General features: G+C 43.8%; 1 protein-coding gene across 3 annotated transcripts in view; it reads left to right on the plus strand.

Moving 5' to 3' along the window:
- Positions 1-9,441: 9,441 nt before the first annotated feature.
- XPO1 (exportin 1) overlaps positions 9,442-18,550 on the plus strand; it is a 61,780-nt gene continuing 52,671 nt past the window's right edge. Inside the window, exons 1-2 of one of the 3 annotated variants that reach the window (XM_032176537.2) lie at positions 9,442-10,242; positions 13,821-13,952. In XM_032176537.2, coding sequence (XP_032032428.1) covers positions 13,827-13,952 — 126 coding nt within the window. In that variant the 5' untranslated portion in view covers positions 9,442-10,242; positions 13,821-13,826. The remainder of the gene's footprint in view (positions 10,243-13,820; positions 13,953-18,550) is intronic. The other 2 variants (XM_058429115.1, XM_058429114.1) reach the window with 2 other exon arrangements.

An 18,550-nucleotide genomic window follows, 5' to 3' on the forward strand; every position in this document is an offset into this window, starting at 1 on the left:
GTGTAGTGGCGCAATCTCGGCTCACTACAACCTCTGCCTCCCTGGTTCAAGTGATTCTCCTGCCTCAGTTTCCTGAGTAGCTGGGATTACAGGCATGCGCCACCACACCTGGCTAATTTTTGTATTTTCAGTGGAGACGGGGTTTTACCATGTTGCCCAGGCTGGTCTCGAACTCCTGACCTTGTGATCCTCCCACATCAGCCTCCCAAAATGCAGGGATTACAGGCGTGAGCCACCACACCCAGCCAAGTAAGTTGAAAATGTATTTAACACACATAACCAGGCTGGGCGTGGTGGCTCACGTCTATAATCCCAGCACTTTGGGAGGCTGAGGTGGGCAGATCACCTGAGGTCAGGAGTTCGAGACCAGCCTGCCCAAAGTGGCAAAAACCTGTCTCTACTAAAAATACAAAAAATTGGCCGGGCATGGTGGCAGGTGCCTGTAATCCCAGCTACTTGGGAGGCTGAGGCAGGAGAATCTCTCGAACCCAGGAGGCGGAGTTTGCAGTGGGCCAAGACCCCACCATTGCACTCCAGCCTGGACTACAAGAGCAAAACTCCATCTCAAAAAAAAAAAAACAAAAAAAAAACCACATAACCTACCGAACATCATAGCTTAGGCCAGCCTATACTAAAGGCACTCAGAACACTTACAATAGCCTATAGTTGGGCAAGATCAAGATCATTTAACACAAATCCTATTTTATAATAAAGTGTTGAATATATCGGCTGGCTGCGGTGGCTCACGCCTGTAATCCCAGCACTTTGGGAGGCCAAGGCAGGTGGATTATGAAGTCAGGAGTTCAAGACCAGCATGACCAATATGGTGAAACCCCGTCTCTACTAAAAATACAAAAATTAGCCGGGCAGTAGTGATGCTTGCCTGTAATTCTAGCTACTCGGGAGGCTGAGGCAGGAGAGTCACTTGAACCCGGGAGGTGGAGGTTTCAGTGAGCCAAGATCGTGCCACTGCACTCCAGCCTGGGTGACAGAGTGAGACTCCGTCTCAAAAAAAATAAATAAATAAAAATAAATTTTAAAAAAATTAAAAAAAAATAAAAACCAGTGTTGAATATGTCATGTAATTTATTGAATACTGTATGGGGACTCAAAGTACAGTTTCTACTGAATGGAAATTACTTCTATACCCCATCGTAGAGGTGAAAAATTGTGTCACACCATCCAAAGTTAAGGTCAGGGATCCTTTGTACATATATATAATTTCACATTTTTTTAGCTAAATGGCATGCACTTTCATCTACAGGGGATTAGAACTGCTGAAATTATGACTGTAATGGCTCATATATTTATGTAATATTTTTCATTTCACTTTTCATGTTAAAAGTGTTTTAAATATTATTCATTTGAAAATCTTCAGATTTTAGTTACATCATGAATAAAGAGTTGTACTGCCAAATCATGCTAGGCCACTCTTAAGAAAATATTTCACGAACTGTGGCAATTTTCAGTGCTGGGGCAAATGTTATACCAGTTATTGAAATAAATTTTTTACTCTTACATTTCTCTAGGTAAAGATAATAGGATTGAGCACAATGACTCATGTAATCCCAGCACTTTGGGAGGCCCAAGCGGGTGGACTGCTTGAGCCCAGGAGTTTGAGACCAGTCTGGGCAACATGGCAAAACCCTATCTCTACAAAAAATACAAAAATTAGCTGAGTGTGATGGCATGCACCTGTAGTCCCAGCTACTTGAGAGGCTGAGGTGGGAGGATTGCTGGAGCCTGGGAGGTTGAGGCTGCAGTGAGCTGTGGTTGTGTCACAGCACTCCCAGCCTGGTCGACAGAGTGAGACCCCCATCTCAAAAAAAAAAAAAAAAAGAAAAGAAAAAAAGACAATAGAATGATTAAATAAATATTAAATAAATAAGTAGTAGGGGATAGTATTTCTTTCTTTTACTCAATATTCTGGAATTTATATTCAAATAAAAAGGAAGGGAAAGAAATAAAAACTAAAAGAGTTTATTCCTTCTAGGAAACTTCTTCACATTTCATTCATTCAATTAAGTTATTAATTATTTTTTGGGATATCCTTGAATTCTTTTCATTTTATTTTCAAATACCTTAACTTTCTGTATTTATTTCCCCATCTTAAAATGGCAATAATAATGACTACCTCATTGGACTATTGTGAAAATTAAATGACTAGATATCATAACATGTTTAGAAAAGTTCCTGGCACAGGCCGGGCGCGGTGGCTCATGCCTCTAATCCCAGCACTTTGGGAGGCTGAGGTGGGTGGATCACGAGGTCAGGAGAAATCAAGACCATCCTGGCTAACGCAGTGAAACCCTGTCTCTACTAAAAAATACAAAAAATTAGCTAGGCATGGTGGCGGGTGCCTGTAGTCCCAGCTACTCAGGAGGCTGAGGCAGGAGAATGGTGTGAACCCAGGAGGCGGAACTTGCAGTGAGCCGAGATTGTGCCACTGCACTCCAGCCTGGGCGACAGAGCAAGACACCATCTCAAAAAAAAAAAAAGAAAGAAAGAAAGAAAAGAAAAGTTCTCGGCACATAATAAGTGCTCAGTAAATGTTAGCTATTATAATTACCTTCACCTCATCTGTCTGGGCTTATGGTCTATCTGCTGTTTGATCTGACATTCTCAATAAGCATGCAGAAGGCCGGGCGAGGTGGCTCACGCTTGTAATCCCAGCACTTTGGGAGGCCGAGGCGGGCGGATCACAAGGTCAGGAGATCGAGACCACGGTGAAACCCCGTCTCTACTAAAAAATACAAAAAAAATTAGCCGGGCGTGGTGGAGGGCGCCTGTAGTCCCAGCTACTCGGAGAGGCTGAGGCAGGAGAATGGCGTGAACCCGGGAGGCGGAGCTTGCAGTGAGCCGAGATTGCGCCACTGCCCTCCAGCCTGGGCGACAGAGCGAGACTCCGTCTCAAAAAAAAAAAAAAAAAAAGCATGCAGAAACCAGCTTGAAATGGTTTAAACACAATACCACCTGAAAGCACAGGAAGTACTGAGAATTTGCTATTAATGCATTTATGATGATAATTTGATCTCTTCAGAGAGGAATTTCTTCTGCTCTAAAAATACATTTTAAAACATCTCCCAGGGCTGGGCACTGGGGCTCGTGCCTATAATCCCAGCACTTTGGGAGGCCAAGGCTGGAGGACTGCTTGAACTCCGGAGTTTGAGACCAGCCTCAGCAGCATGGTGAGACCCTGTTGCTACAGAAAATAAAACAAATTAGCTGGGTGCAGTGATGCACACCTGTAGTCTCAGCTACTCAGGAGGCTGAAGCAGGAGGACCACTTGGAGCCAGGGAGGTTGAGGCTTCCGTGAATTGTGATTGTGCCACTGTACTCCAGCCTGGGTGACAGAACGAGCCCCTGCCTTAAAAATAAATATATAAATTGGCCGGGCGCGGTGGCTCACACTTGTAATCCCAGCACTTTGGGAGGCCGAGGCGGGCGGATCACGAGGTCAGGAGATCGAGACCACGGTGAAACCCCGTCTCTACTAAAAATACAAAAAATTAGCCGGGCGTGGTGGCAGGCGCCTGTAGTCCCAGCTACTCGGAGAGGCTGAGGCAGGAGAATGGCGTGAACCCGGGAGGCGGAGCTTGCAGTGAGCCGAGATTGCGCCACTGCACCCCAGCCTGGGCGACAGAGCGAGTCTCCGTCTGAAAAAAAAAAATATATATATATATCTATCTATCTATATATATATAGATAGATATATATAAAAGAAGCACTCACCTTGTTGAGGTACAGTGTACTTGCTCATGTACTCCTTTTCTCTCGCTCTCTCTTCTCCCCTTTATTGGGCTAGGATAATTTAAAATATTTATAAATAGATCAGGGTTTCTCAATCTCTGTTGACATTGTGGGCTTCTCATTCTTTGATATAGGGGCTATCCTGTGCATTGCAAGATGTTTCATGGCACTCCTGGCCTCTGCCACTAGATGTCTATGGCACCCCCTCCCCAACCAGTTGCAACGACCAAAAGTGTTTCCATTATAATACTTCTGATATACTTCACCTTCTGATCTACCTGTAATGTGCTCTGATTCTGACATTAGCTGACAGTGTTGTTTTGCTAGACAACACTTAATTGCTAAATGTCTTGGAGGGGATCTGCCCTCAGTTTGAGAACTACTGAAATAGATTCACTGACTTTGCTAGGTTCTTCATTTTTTTCTAGTCAGAGCACCTGATAAAACAGGTTTTTTTTTTCTGATTTTTCTTTTTTTTTAATTTTCTTTTATTTTTCACATTTTTCCATGACTCCATATACAATTTTTCTTTTTTTTAAAGACAGTCTTGCTATGCTGCCCAGGCTGGAGTGCAGTGGCTTGATCATAGCTCATTGTAGCCTGACTCCTGGGCTCTCGGGATCCCCCTGCCTCAGCCTCTTGAGTAGCTAAGACACAGATATGCGTCATCATGCCTGGGTTAATTTTTTTAGTTTTGTAGAGCCAAACTCTCATTTATGTTGCCCAGGCTGGTCTTGAACTCCTGGCCTCAAGTGATTCTCCCACAGTAGTCTCCCAAAGCGCTAGTACTCCAGGCGTGCACCACCACGTCTGGCTAATTTTTCATATTTTTGTAGAGACAGGATTTCACCATGTTGGCCAGGCTGGTCTCAAACTCCTGACCTCAAGTAATCTGCCAGCCTCAGCCTCCCAAAGTGCTAGGATTACAGGCATGAGCCACCTCGCCCAGCTCATTTTATTTTTATTTATTTATTTATTTATTTATTTATTTATTTTGAGATGGAGTCTCACTCTGTCACCAGGTCAGAGTGCAGTGGCATGATCTCGGCTCACTGCAACCTCTGACTCCCTGTTTCAAGCGATTCTCCTGCCTCAGCGTCCCGAGTAGCTGGGATTACAGGCACGTACCACCATGCCCAGCTAATTTTTGTATTTTTAGTAGAGATGGGGTTTCACCATGTTGGCCAGGATGGTCTCGATCTCCTGACCTTGTGATCCACCCACCTTGGCCTTCCGAAGGCTGGGATTACAGGCATGAGCCACCAACATGCCTGGCCCATAATGAGATGTTTTTGTGCAAGAAAGAAATGGCATATCTTTTCAATCCACAGGTACCAACTTTAGTTTCCCTACTCTATTTTACTTTTTTTTTTTTTTTGAGACAGAGTCTTGCTCTGTCGCCCAGGCTGGAGTGCAGTGGCGCGATCTTGGCTCACTGCAAGCTCTGCCTCCCAGGTTCATGCCATTCTCCTGCCTCAGCCTCCCAAGTAGCTGGGACTACAGGTGCCCGCCACCACACCCGGTTAATTTTTTGTATTTTTAGTAGAGATGGTGTTTCACCATGTTAGCGAGGATGGTCTCGATCTCCTGACCTTGTGATCCGCCCGCCTCGGCCTCCCAAAGTGCTGGGATTACAGGCTTGAGCCACCGCGCCTGGCCTATTTTGCTTCTTATATGTTGCAATGGACAGAATGTTTGTGTCCCATGAAAATTAGTATGTTGAAATCCTAAACCCTAATGTGATGGTATTAGGAGATAAGGCCTTTGGGATTCAGTAGATCATGAGGGTAGGGTCCTCATGAATGAGATTAGTGCTCTTATAAAAGATACCCCAGAAAGCTCTCTAGCCTTTTTCCCCCCTTCACAAGAGAGTACAAGAAGAAGTCACTGGTCTGCAACCCTGAAGAGGGCCTTTGCCAGAACCTAAACCATGCTGACACCCTGGCCTCAGACTTCCAGCCTCCAGTACTGTGAGAAATAAATGTTGTTTAAGCCACCCAGACTATGGTACTTTGTTACAGCAGCCTAAACTGACTGTTACAGCAGACCTATAACCCCATCTCATTATTTTTATTTTTGGCCTAGAAGTACTTCAACCAAAACAGCTATAGCTTCCTCTGTCCTGTCTGAGAATGGTCCAAGTTAAGTGATATACTTCTCTCATTTCTCCATGAGTAAGAGAATCTTGGGACCCATTGTTGAATGTCACCTCATAGAAGAACTGTACAGATTTCTCAGACTATCAAACTGTAACTCCTAGATTTAGCAGCCTTGTCACATACTTTTTCACTATGTTCTCAAAAGGCAGCAACTCACCTGTAGGCAACTGCTGATTCTGCTCCTGATTGATTTGAAGCTTCACAGACTCTACGTAGATTATTCTCTGGGGTCTTAACATCACAGACAGAATACTCATAATTTTCCATAAACATTCTCCACACTAAATTGAGCTTGATAGAAATAGGGGTGCAACCCAGACTTTATCTTCCCAGGTCAATTTTTTCTTGAAATGAGTATCCTGACTAGGCAAGGTGGCTCAGGCCTATAATCCCAGCACTTTGGGAGGCTGAGGCATGAGGACTGCTCACCTACAGGAGTTTGAGATCAGCCTGGGTAACATGGCAAAACCCCTTTTCTAAAAAAAAAAAATATATATGTATACATACATGTAAATATATATTTACATGTATGTATATATACATATATGTATATATAATATATTATATATTTATTATATTTATTTATTTATTTATAAAAAACTAGCTAGGCGTGGTGGCATGCATCTACAGTCCCAGCTATTCAGATGGCTGAGTCAGGGAGGATCCTTTCAGCCTGGGAGAGACACAGTGAGATATTTTTTCAAAAAAAAAAAAAAAAAAAGAGAGAGATCCTTCTTTCTCTCTCACCCTGTTTTAGCATCATACACAATCACACTTTTGTCAGAGTTAGACTGGTAATTTTTTTTGGCACAGTGTCTCACTCTGTCACCCAGGCTGGAGTGTACAGTCGCATGATGGCATCATCACAGCTCATGCAGCCTCAGCCTCTCAGGCTCAAGCGATCCTTTCACCTCAGCCTCCCGAGTAGTTGGGACTACAGGCGCATGCTACCATGCCCAGCTAATTATTGTATTTTTGGTAGAGACCAGGTTTCGCCATGTTGCCCAGGCTGGTCTCGAACTTCTGGGCTCAAGTGATCTTCCCACCTTGGCCTCCCAAAATGCTGGGATTACAGGCCTATGGTAAAATTGATTTCGTTATATGTCCTTGTAGGTTTTTTTATTGTTGTTTGTTTGTTTTGAGAAGGAGTCCCGTTCTGTTGCCCAGGCTGGACTGCAGTAGCGTGATCTCGGCTCACTGCAGCCTCTGCCTCCCGGGTTCCAGCCATTCTCCCGCCTTAGCCTCCCGAGTAGCTGGGATTATAAGTGCCCACCACCACGTCAGGTTAATTTTTGTATCTTCAGTAGAAAGGGGTTTCACCATGTTGGCCAGGCTGGTCTCGAACTCCTGGCCTCAAGTGATCTGCCCACCTCGGCCTCCCAAAGCACTGGGATTAAAGGCATGAACCATCATGCCTGGCCTATCCTTGTGTTTAAAGTCGCAGTTTCCAAGATCCTCTCCATGACCATGTTAAGCGAGGATTTACTGTATTTGCATATACTGTATTTGTAAACTTTCCGTTACCCTTTCATCTCTAGATTGCTTATACCTTATACGATATAAACTTTAAATCATCTCTACATTGCTTATAATGCCTTATACAATGTAAATGCTATGTAAATATACTGCATTGCGTTTTATTTTGTATTATTTTTGTTTGTTTTTTTTTTTTTTTTGAGACGGAGTCTTGCTCTGTCGCCCAGGCTGGAGTACAGTGGTGCGATCTTCGCTCACTGCAAGCTCTGCCTCGTGGGTTCACGCCATTCGCCTGCCTCAGCCTCCTGAGTAGCTGGGACTACAGGCGGCCGCCACCACGCCCGGCTAATTTTTTATATTTTTAGTAGAGACGGGGTTTCACCATGTTAGCCAGGATGGTCTCGATCTCCTGACCTCGTGATCCGCCCGCCTCGGCCTCCCAAAGTGCTTGGATTACAGGCGTGAGCCACCGCGCCCGGCCTACTTTTATTGTTGTATTTTTTAAAAATATTTTCCACCCAGGGCTGGTTGAAACTGAGGATGGGGAACCCAGGATACAGAGGTCCCACTGTACATCATATATCATACATAGTACATTATATATGTATGTATATATGTATATAAAATGGCTTGATATTATTCATTTACATAATGAATAAAAACTTAGGTCTGAAAATCATCCAAAATCATTCTGGTACATCTAAACATTGAGTTGTTGGGTTTTTCTTTATTGGAGGAGGAGTTAGAGTAAGTGGTGCTTTGAGGTTAGCCATAGTCCATCGTGGATGAACATTTGCTAAAGAAAATTGTATTAATTGCATACATCATTTATCCACCTCTTGGTGGCACAAAGGGCCTAGTAAATTTTGGTGGGCTATTTGCTCTTAAGCAAAGAACAATCTGTAAAGCTGATTTGGAGGACGCTTGGGAACAAACGAGAGGCAACCACGTGAAAGGCAATGTGCATGTGACTTTCACAGAAAATACTATTTGATGATGATTTAGTACGTGAAGTGCAGCTAGGCTTAAAGGAAAATCTGAGTGTTGCAGATCAAGGGCACCAGGTGGGACGCAGTTGCCATGCAAGCTCACCCAGCCAAAACATGCGCTGTCAAACCAATCACTTGGGATTACAATGTTTTGGTTTTCAGGAAAGGTAGGTTGTTGAAGCAGCCAAATCCCAGCCTGGTGAGACAGAGCTGAAATTTTAAGGAGACTTTCCCAAGAAGTATTTCGATATCTTTTCCGAGACCCTGAGAAGATCACGAGGCGCCAAGAATGCACGCCCTGCGCCTCACCCCAACTTCTCTCTCAGCTACCTGGCCCCAAAACCAGGCCTCTAAAATGGATTAGAGAGGTCTGGGGCCTAAAATTGGCCTCGGAAGCGTTCTTTTCCCTCCTTTCTCCACCCCTCCCAGAGTTCAAAACAACTGGGTGTGCCCTCCCTTTTCCGAACGCAGCCCCCATCAGAAGGGCGGATCCTGATTCCCGCGGGCTCAGGCCCCCGCAGGTTGGCGGGAGCCGGTGGGGGCGGGCCGGCCGAGTCCTGGGGAAGCAGAGCAACGCTGCCGCGCGCCCGGATTAAACTCGCGCCGCCACCAGCTCACGAGCTGCACCCCATCGTCTCCGTCACCGAAGGCGCCCAGCCAATGAGCGGGCGGGAAAGGCCGGGCCTGCGAACATGGCACCGGGAGGGGGAGGGGGAGGGCCGGAGGGGGAAGAGAAGTCCAGGGCTCGAGGGCGGGCTGCGCTTGATTGACAGCTCGTTCGAACGAATCCTCCACGAGGCTTTCCTTCGCTCTCTTTTCTACTCATCCCTGCTCTTCGTCCCTCCTCCTCCTCCTCCACCCCTCTCCTCTTGCCTTTCGACCCTCCCCACTTCCCCTCCCCCACTCTGCGGGCAAATCGCTGCTGAAAAGAGGCGGGGGCCGAAGCGGCGGGCTCGTGTGGAGCCTTGAGGTGGGATTGACTGGCGCTCGGGCCAATGAGAGATAGGCTCATGGCGCGGCTGTAGCTGGAACTGACCAATAGGAGGGCGGGCTGGGGGCGGAGGCCCAGGTTCCAAACGCTCCGCGGCGCCATGGGCTGAAAACTCAACCGAGATGGAATCTCCCAGTCTGAACCGGTTTCAACCGGTTCCGAGTTTGAGGCACTAGGAGGAGGGGGAGAAGCGGCTGCAGCGGCCGCGGCAGGAGCAGCGGGAGCTACAGCATCAGCAAGAGCAACAGTAGCTACAGCCCCGGCGGCGGTGCCTGTTCCAGTCTTTGCTGCTGCAGTCCGTGCAACCACCCAGAGGGGGAGGGGGGAACCACCAGTCGCTGAGGAGCAAGAGAAGGGGGGAAAGTTTAGGCGAGCCTGGGGAGGGGGGGCCCAGCACCGGAGCCGCGTGAGAGAGGGAGCCGTGTTTTGGTAGGGGGGAGTCGGACTGCAACTGGCAGCAGAGCGTCCCCCCGGCCGTGTGGACTCTACACCCCCTACTCCTGCCGCTTCTGCTGCTGCCTGTGGCTGGAGGGTCCCCCTGGGGCTGAATCTTTGGGACTTGACCCCGTTCCCTCCCCCTTCCCTCACTCCCCAGCCGGGCGGGAGCATTTATTCCCCAGATTAATTCCCCCTTTTTTGGGGGGGGGCGGGTGTGTGTGTGTGTGTGTGTGTGTGTGTGTGTTGGAGGGAAGCGTCCCTGAAATAGTAAATATTATTGAGCTCTTTTTGCCTTTTTCCTGTCCGTTTTTTTAATTTCCTTTTTTGAGGTGGGAAAACTGTGAAACCCACCTTGAGTCGTCCCCTCTCCCCCCTCCCCACCTTCCCTCGCCCTAATCCCTCGACAAGGAAGGAAGGAGCAGTTGGTTCAATCTCTGGGTAAGTCGACTGTGTCTTCGGGGCCGAGGGTCGGGCGGCGGCGTGGGGCGCGGCGGCGGCGGCCGCGGGAAGCGAGCCCGGGAGGCGGCGGGCGGGCCGGGGGCGCGGCGGGCCCACAGCGGAGCCTGCGATTGAATGGAGCCGCTTTTGCCGCTGGGGGATGGAAGCGGCCTTGGGAGGGGAGCGCTTGCTGGGTCATTCGCGTGTGCCGGTGGCGGTGGAGGATGGCGAGGAGCGTGATAGTGAAGCGGGGCCCCGCGCGGGGTGGAAGGGCTTCCCCAGCCCGTGGGGCTGGGGAGAAGTTGGGGTGATTTCAGGAACATCTCTGTAAATTATTAGGAGTGGAAGTTTCCAGAAATATTTAGTGCAGCAGCATTGAAACGTCCGCCTGCATCACGTGGCCCCCTCGGTGGAGAGCTTGGGATGGGGGAGGGAGGGGCTGCCGACTCCCTGTTCCTCCAGCAAGGAAACTCGAAAGCTCTCCGGTTTTTTGCAGAGTGGCATGTGAAGTAGGAAAGATCAGTTTTTCAGGGGCCTGCACATGGGATTCCGTCTTGTAGTTCGTTTTAGGGGTTGGAGTGTGATAAGTTGGTTAAACCATTTACTGGTGGCCTTGTACAGTGGAGGATGCCCTGATTCTCCTTCATTCCGATGTCTGTGAGTTTGGGTTGGGTGGGAGGAAGTGGTGTAGTAGAGGAAGCATTCAGTACTGGCTCAGCCCGGACCTCCTCGGATCACGCCGAGGCCATGCTGCATAGAGAAAGGGGCGGTGAACTTAAGGCGCCTGGTCTAAATGCCTCCTCCGAGTATGGGCGGGGTGAGTGCGTGCTCCTGTGTGCTATAGTTAGAAGGGCTGCAAATCGGTTCGGGTGGGAAGCGAGGGGAGGGCGGGCTCTAGTGAGGTGTGTTTCTCCTGAATGAAGCAGGCGATTGCCCACACAACCTAAGGAGCAATCTTTCGCCTTGTGGCGACTTGTTTTTCACCTAGTGTGAAGTTATTAAGCAACGGTTATGATTTTCTGGGTTTTGGATAGGAACTGGCATTGGGGGTCACTTGTAGAGTCACATTATCCATTAAGCTGGATAATCCCTAGTGTATGTTATCCAGTGAGTGGATTTGGGGATTGAAGAGCCCAACGGGAATGAGCGTTCGTGGTTACACCTCTCCCACTATGGCCTGTTTGCTGTCTGATTGTATATCTTAAGTGTGGGATGCTGCTGTTAGTGGAAAGAATGTTTTGGAAGCGGTTTGATTTGGGGGACTAAATGTGCTTGGCATTGACCACAAAGCCGCCATTTCTGTACTACATACAGTTCAAGAATAGGTAGGTCATTTCGAAGACAGCCGCTAGTTCTAAGGATGGCAAACTACTGTATTTAAATCCTTCTATTCTAAATCTCGTTTTTCACATCAGTGTAGTTCGGAGAATTCTGTAAGAACAGTGTATTTGAAAGTGAAACTTGTAAGAGTCATTTTCTTCATCCTTTTTTGTTTTGGCATTCAACTAAGGTAGGAGGAAATAGGTGAAAAGTTTGTTCAATATTTAACCGAAATATTTGAAAACTTTTGATACATAGATCTTGGTGCTTTGTGGACGTTGCTTTTAAGCCTCAAATTATTAAGATTGTTCTGATCTTTTAAATTTTATGGTACTTGAAGGTGGAGGAGAGTTTATACATTCATTTGTGGAATATATATTTCCTCTCAGTATTTAGATCTTAAGGTTTTTTTGTGGTGTGTAACAAGTATTCTGCTGTTCAAAAACGTTTGTTTAATGCCTACTACAAAACATTTTGAAGTCTCATCAGTTTTGTCAATAATGGACCAATTCTTGAACTCCTAATTGAGTTTCACATTATTTTCACATGGTATCAATCATAGGTGACTCATCTTTTGGAGTTCTAATCTGTTGTGACAGACGTTATATTTAAATAAGACATTTGCATTAAAATTGAAATTGCTGCCATTATTGTTATGGACATTTTTAAGCTGTTATAAAATAGCCAGGAATTAACGCCTTGTTTTCCGCCCTGCCAAGCCAGTTTGTCTAAATGTAAAGAAATTAGCTACTTATTTTCTGGTCCACGAAAGTTCCTAAAATGGGAAGAAGTGGAGATCTGACCTTGTTAGTTCTAAATACACTAAACTGGGGGTGCCATGGATGGCTTTCAGGATGTCCTGAATCCTCTATAATTGTATACAAAATCGTGAGTTTTTAAAAACTGAGTTAGAGCTATTGGTTCCTCAGAGTCTCAGGCATCTTAGGTTTGAGTGGCATTGGCTTTGAAGAAAAGCAGAGGAAAGATATACTTTATAATTCTGGGCAACAAAAAAGTGGATGTGTGCCAGCATCTTACAGTAGAATCCTCTTAAAAGGATAGCATTGCATATGAACTAGTAGGTTTTAACCAGTACATATTTGGGCAAAGTAGCTCATTTTTCTGTTAGAATTCTTTTTTATTTGGGAATGGGCAAGCTTTTACAGTTTTTACCTTGCCAATGAATACCTGGAATTTAAAAAATCTTGTTAGGCATATTGCCCATAAAGTTTTTTTTTCCTAGATCATATATTCAGTAAATATGTTTGTAGATGTAATTTCAATCCCCCAATTCATTGAGGGTTGAAACAATTTGAATGGTTTGAGTGTAGAAACTAAGTTATTTCTGTAGAGGCTAAGGGCATTTATACCAAGATATGTTAGACTTGTGGTTCCTGCCAACCATTGCTGTAGACAATAGGAATTACTGTATATCCACATTTTAATTTTTAACATCATGCTGTCTTTGTTTGTTTTTGAGATGGAGTCTCATTCTCTTGCCTGCCCAGGCTGGAGTGCAGTGGCGCATCTCCGCTCACTGCAACCTCCATGTCCTTGGTTCAAGCAGTTCTCCTGCCTCAGCTTCCCAAGTAGCTGGGATTACAGGCGCCCACCTCCACGCCTGGCTGATTTTTGTATTTTTAGTAGAGACGGGGTTTTGCCATGTTGGCCAGGCTGGTCTGGAACTCCTGACCTCAAGTGATTCGCCCACCTCGGCCTCCCAAAGTGCTGGGATTACAGGTGTGAGCCACCACGCTCGGCCCATTCTGTCTTTATAGCATTATTTTTATAAAGTTAAGATAATGTGAAGTGAGCTTTTACTGAGTTATCCAGAAGACGCTACTTGGGAAGAAAAGAAAATCACATTCACTTGAATTTAATCAATCCTACTTGCTTAAAAAGTTTTGACATCAAGATACTGAACTGTATCACGTTTTAGGACCATAAAATCCTAATAGTGGATGCATTTAAATAATAGGTTAGCATACTTTATAAATGTTAGTAGAATAGGAAAGTCTTTCTGGTGTATAAACACTAGAAAAGTTGAATGGACCATAATAATTTATGTAATTATCAAATAGCTAAGTAATTTCAGCTTTTGTTACTTGCTTTTACTATCTCAGTTTTTTGTAATTAAAGTCTCTAAAGTATTCATTAAAATATTTGTAATAACATGGTTGAAGTAAAATAACTTATAGGAAGTTTTTGATAATACCAAAACTTGATAGGCAGCTTCAATTTTTTTTCTTTATTTTCAGTAATCTATGCCAGCAATTATGACAATGTTAGCAGACCATGCAGCTCGTCAGCTGCTTGATTTCAGCCAAAAACTGGATATCAACTTATTAGATAATGTGGTGAATTGCTTATACCATGGAGAAGGAGCCCAGGTAAAGTAGCCAACCAAAACTTTATAACATTATGACAGTGTAACAGAGTTGTTGGGTTTAGAATAAAATTTTAAATTATCACCTTTAAAAAAGATATTCCATGGTTTGCATTAATTTGGAATTCTGTATTAACCATAATGAGAATTGGTTTGGAGAAAGAAATTGCATAATGTTTGATATGGTTAGAATGGGTTGTTTTGGAATATTATTCTTATACTTGTTTTGTCCTTAAGAGCCAAATGTTATTAAATACTTTGTAGGTATTAAAGGTTCTCTGTACTTTTATATATACTTAACATGTTTGGAGCTAATATGATTCTTTTAAAACATTTACAGAAGTACTTCACAGATATGTTTGTTTAAATAAAAACAGGAATACCAAGTATTTTTATGTTAGTTGAATTTTGTGCACTTTTCAAAGTGGTACTGTTAATGTAGGGAATTATCTTAAATATAAACCAAGTTTTGATCAGTTTAAGGTTTTTGGTTTTTTTGAACCCAACTAAAAGGTGAAACAGAAATGTGTGTAAAATTTTAAATTGTATGTGTCACAAGAAAAAAAAACTTGATTTTTTACCTGTGGGGCCAAACTTTTTTTTGAGACAGAGTCTTGCTCTGTGGCCCAGGCAGGAGTGCAGTGGCGCGATCTCGGCTCACTGCAACCCCTGCCTCCTTGGTTCAAGCCATTGTCTTGCCTCAGCCTCCCTGGTAGCTGGGATTACAGGCACACGCCACCATGCCTGGCTAATTTTTGTATTTTTAGTAGAGACGGGGTTACACTATGTTGGCCAGGCTGGTCTTGGAACTCCTGACCTCAGGTAATCCACCCGACTCGGCCTCCCAAAGTGCTGGGATTACAGGCATGAGCCACCACGTGCCAGCCCAAACATGTTTTTGAATGAGTAAAAAGTTCTGCACAGAAATCTTTTTTGAGATGGAGTCTTGCTCTGTCACCAGGCTTGAGTGCAGTGGCGCAATCTCGGCTCACTGCAACCTCCGCCTCCCAGGTTTTCAAGCAATTCTCCTGCCTCAGCCTCCCGAGTAGCTGGGACTACAGGCACGCCACCATGCCCAGCTAATTTTTTGTATTTTAGTAGAGATGGGTTTCATCATATTGGCCAGGATGGTCTTCATCTCCTGACCTTGTGATCCGCCTGCCTTGGCCTCCCAAAGTGTGGAGATTACAGGCGTGAGCCACCGTGCCTGGCCAGAAATCTTTTAAGGTAGTTTTGTTGCCAGAACAGTAGATTTCTGGTTAGATAAATGTTCAGCTAGTAGATGTAAGGTTACTTATATTGTCGAGATATTTATATTTGCAAAATTAAGAAACTGAGTGCCGGCCGGGCGCGGTGGCTCATGCCTGTAATCCCAGCACTTTGAGAGGCCGAGGCGGGCAGATGACGAGGTCAGGAGATCGAGACCATCCTGGCTAACACGGTGAAACGCCGTCTCTACTAAAAATGCAAAAAATTAGCCAGGCGTGGTGGCGGGCGCCTGTATTCCCAGCTACTTGGGAGGCTAAGGCTGGAGAATGGCATGAACCTGGAAGGCGGAGCTTGCAGTGAGCCGAGATCGCGCCACTGCACTCCAGCCTGGGCAACAGCGTGAGACTGTGTCTCAAAAAAAAAAAGCAACTGAGTGCCATTACACTTTTTGAAAACATACAAGGTGGATATAGTACTGTCTTTTATAGGTAGTCCAAAAAGCATCATGTATAAATGTTTCCATTCCCTTGTGAAATGCAACAGTACTTCTTTTACTATAGTAGAAACTTGAAAAAGGGCCATGGAAGCGCTAAAAGTAGAAAAAATTACTCTGCAGTGATTCTGTAAGCTTGTTAGTCCAGGTTTATACTTTTAGGGCGTTTTGATCAGTACATTATCTCCTAAAGCATTCTTGAAAAAATTAACCATCCGTATTTATTATCCTTGTCATTTAGTTGTTACTCATGCTATACATTCAACATGAAGCTTTAAGCTTCATCTCTTCTAGCATGGATGCATAGAAAGCAGCTGCTTTTGGAGGAAGCTATGAAAGTAAGGTTGGGTTCAACTTTGAATGTAATATTGGAAGCACGGGTCTGTAGCCATTGGGAAAAAGGGCATTTAATTTTTTCCGCATAGATTCAACTACTAATACTGTTTAATCTTCGCACTAAGCTAGTTCACTGCATCTAAAGGTATGATAAATAAACCAACATAGAGCAGTATTCTTCATGGCTTGTAACAGAATTAGTGGCAATTTTTGTAATTGAGAATATATTACAGTAATACTGCTTTTAGTAATGTTTCATAGTATTAAGAAATTTAATGGTTTGTTTTAAAATCGACTTGTTAATAAAAAGTAGATTAAGAAAAGTGTTTCTAAATTTTTTTGTTTATAAGGACAATAGGTTAACTTTCCCAGAGTAAAAGGATTTTGTCTGCAGTAGTTAATAGATCATGTGACAAAACCAGTTGCGTAAAAATAACTAGCAAACTTATATTGTATTATAAATGAAACAAGATTTAGAGGTTAAAGCTGGTTAAGGAGTCCTTTTGGTCTCAAAGTCCTATGTCATTAGTTCAGTCTACTTTTCGTTTACCACCTCCTTGGGGGTGTTATTTCAAAGGAAAAGGAGTAGTAGTAGTAGCGAGCTGCTGTAGTGGACATTATTTTTAGTGTTAGATGTCTTAATTTGATTCTTGGAAGCTCTCTCTAGTCATTGCTTAAGTCCCATGTACAGATATGACCTGCCCTACGAGAGATTGGAGGGTTAGTTATGAGGTTTAAAAGCACCTATTACAGTGCTTGATAGGTAGAAGGCACTCTGTTTAAAGGGTACATTTAGCAGTATAATGAAAATGATTTAGCATATGTGATACTCATTGCTTAAAATTAAAATGTTTTTTGCTACTCATAAAATATGCACTAATAATGACAAGAAAAATTTATTATACTAATTAAGCTTTTAAAGTCAACTGGGAAAAAAAGCTATAGGTAGCTTTTTTTTTTTTTTTAAAGGAATGTGTAACTTGGGGGAGGGGAATAAATTATTTACAAGGGTGACTTTTAATCTGTAGACAGAACTTCTGCATACATGGTTAGTATAGTAGGATATTTAGCACTGTAACATTAGAACTACCCTCTACCCTCTGTTATAAGCATTTTTCTATTTTTAGCCAAGTAGACAGCTAGAAAAAAGATACAGGAAGAGTTGGATGTTTTCTCCAATATTGTGTTCTGTTAAAGATCTTGAACTCTATTGCTTAGCAACTAAAATGCTTTCACCATTCAGTTAGTAGCACAAGAGAGATGCTAGGTTTTCTCTCTTTAGTTTGCTTTTGTGTCTTTTTTTTTTTTTAACCCCTGCTGGGGTTTTAAGTTTATAAAGAACATTATGTAAGAATGGTGGGATTAGAATACATTAGAATGCAAATACTAGAAGTAACATCAGAGAGTAAAATTACAACTAACAGGAAAGAATATTATTTATGTAAAGATTGATATGAGTGGTGATAGTGTGGGAAGTATTTGATTCTGTGTAGAATGCTTATCACTTCAAAGGATCTGACAAAATGGTAACTTGACCAAGTAACTTTTACTGTGTGAGGATCTTTGATACAACTTTTCCTCTAGTTAGATAAGATTATCTAGCTATTCTCAAGGAGAAGACCAAAACACTGCTAAAATGTGCTTTGGCCCTAGATAACTCACATCATTATTCTTTCTGCCTTCTATCATTTCTCATATGACACGTTATGCCCATCAGTCCTTTAATGAAATCAAATAAAAATGTGTATGATTGTATTTTAAAATATACACATTAACTCTTCTAACCACAGTCTCACAGTGGAAGCAGGCGTTTGATCTTTTCAGGCAACCACAGTGGTTCTGGTGGATTTCTGGGTAGAGAACAACCATATAAGTTATTGAGTATGTAGCAGTGTGTTTTGCTGATTGATGTATGGGATAGTCATGAATGTGGTATTGTATTTACTATCTGAGGAAAAGATCGTGGTTAAAATAAAGCATCAAAGCCAGGATAAGTGTATGATTTCTTTCTTTTTTTTTTTTTTTTTTTTTTTTTTGTGATGAGACAGTCTCACTCTGTAGCCCAGGCTGGCGCGCAGTAGTGGGATCTCAAATCTCTGCAACCTCTGCCTTCTGGGTCCTGGTTCAAGCAATTCTCCTGCCTCAGCCTCATGAGTAACTGGGATCACAGGCACGCTCCACCACGCCCAGCTAATTTTTGAATTTTTAGTAGAAACGGGGTTTCACCATGTTGGCCAGGCTGGTCTTGAACTTCTGACCTCGTGATCCGCCCACCTTGGCCTCCCAAAGTGTTGGGATTACAGGCGTGAGCCACGGTGCCCAGCCAAGCATACGATTGTTTTTAAAGACTAGAATAAAAGCCAAGCTAAAGATTATAAGGTATCTTTGCCAGAAATGGTTGTAAGAGTGCTTTCTACCCTGTTTTTGATGCTTTATTGTTTATAACCATAGAATTAAACCCATGATAAAGTAAAGTATAAAAGAAAGGTAACTGACAGATTTTAAAGTCATCAAACTTTTTTCTTGCTGTGTCACACAGGCTGGAGCACAATGGCATGATCACA

Source organism: Hylobates moloch, unplaced genomic scaffold, assembly GCF_009828535.3.
Source record: "Hylobates moloch isolate HMO894 unplaced genomic scaffold, HMol_V3 SCAFFOLD_15, whole genome shotgun sequence".
In the NCBI taxonomy this organism is placed as follows: domain Eukaryota; kingdom Metazoa; phylum Chordata; class Mammalia; order Primates; family Hylobatidae; genus Hylobates; species Hylobates moloch.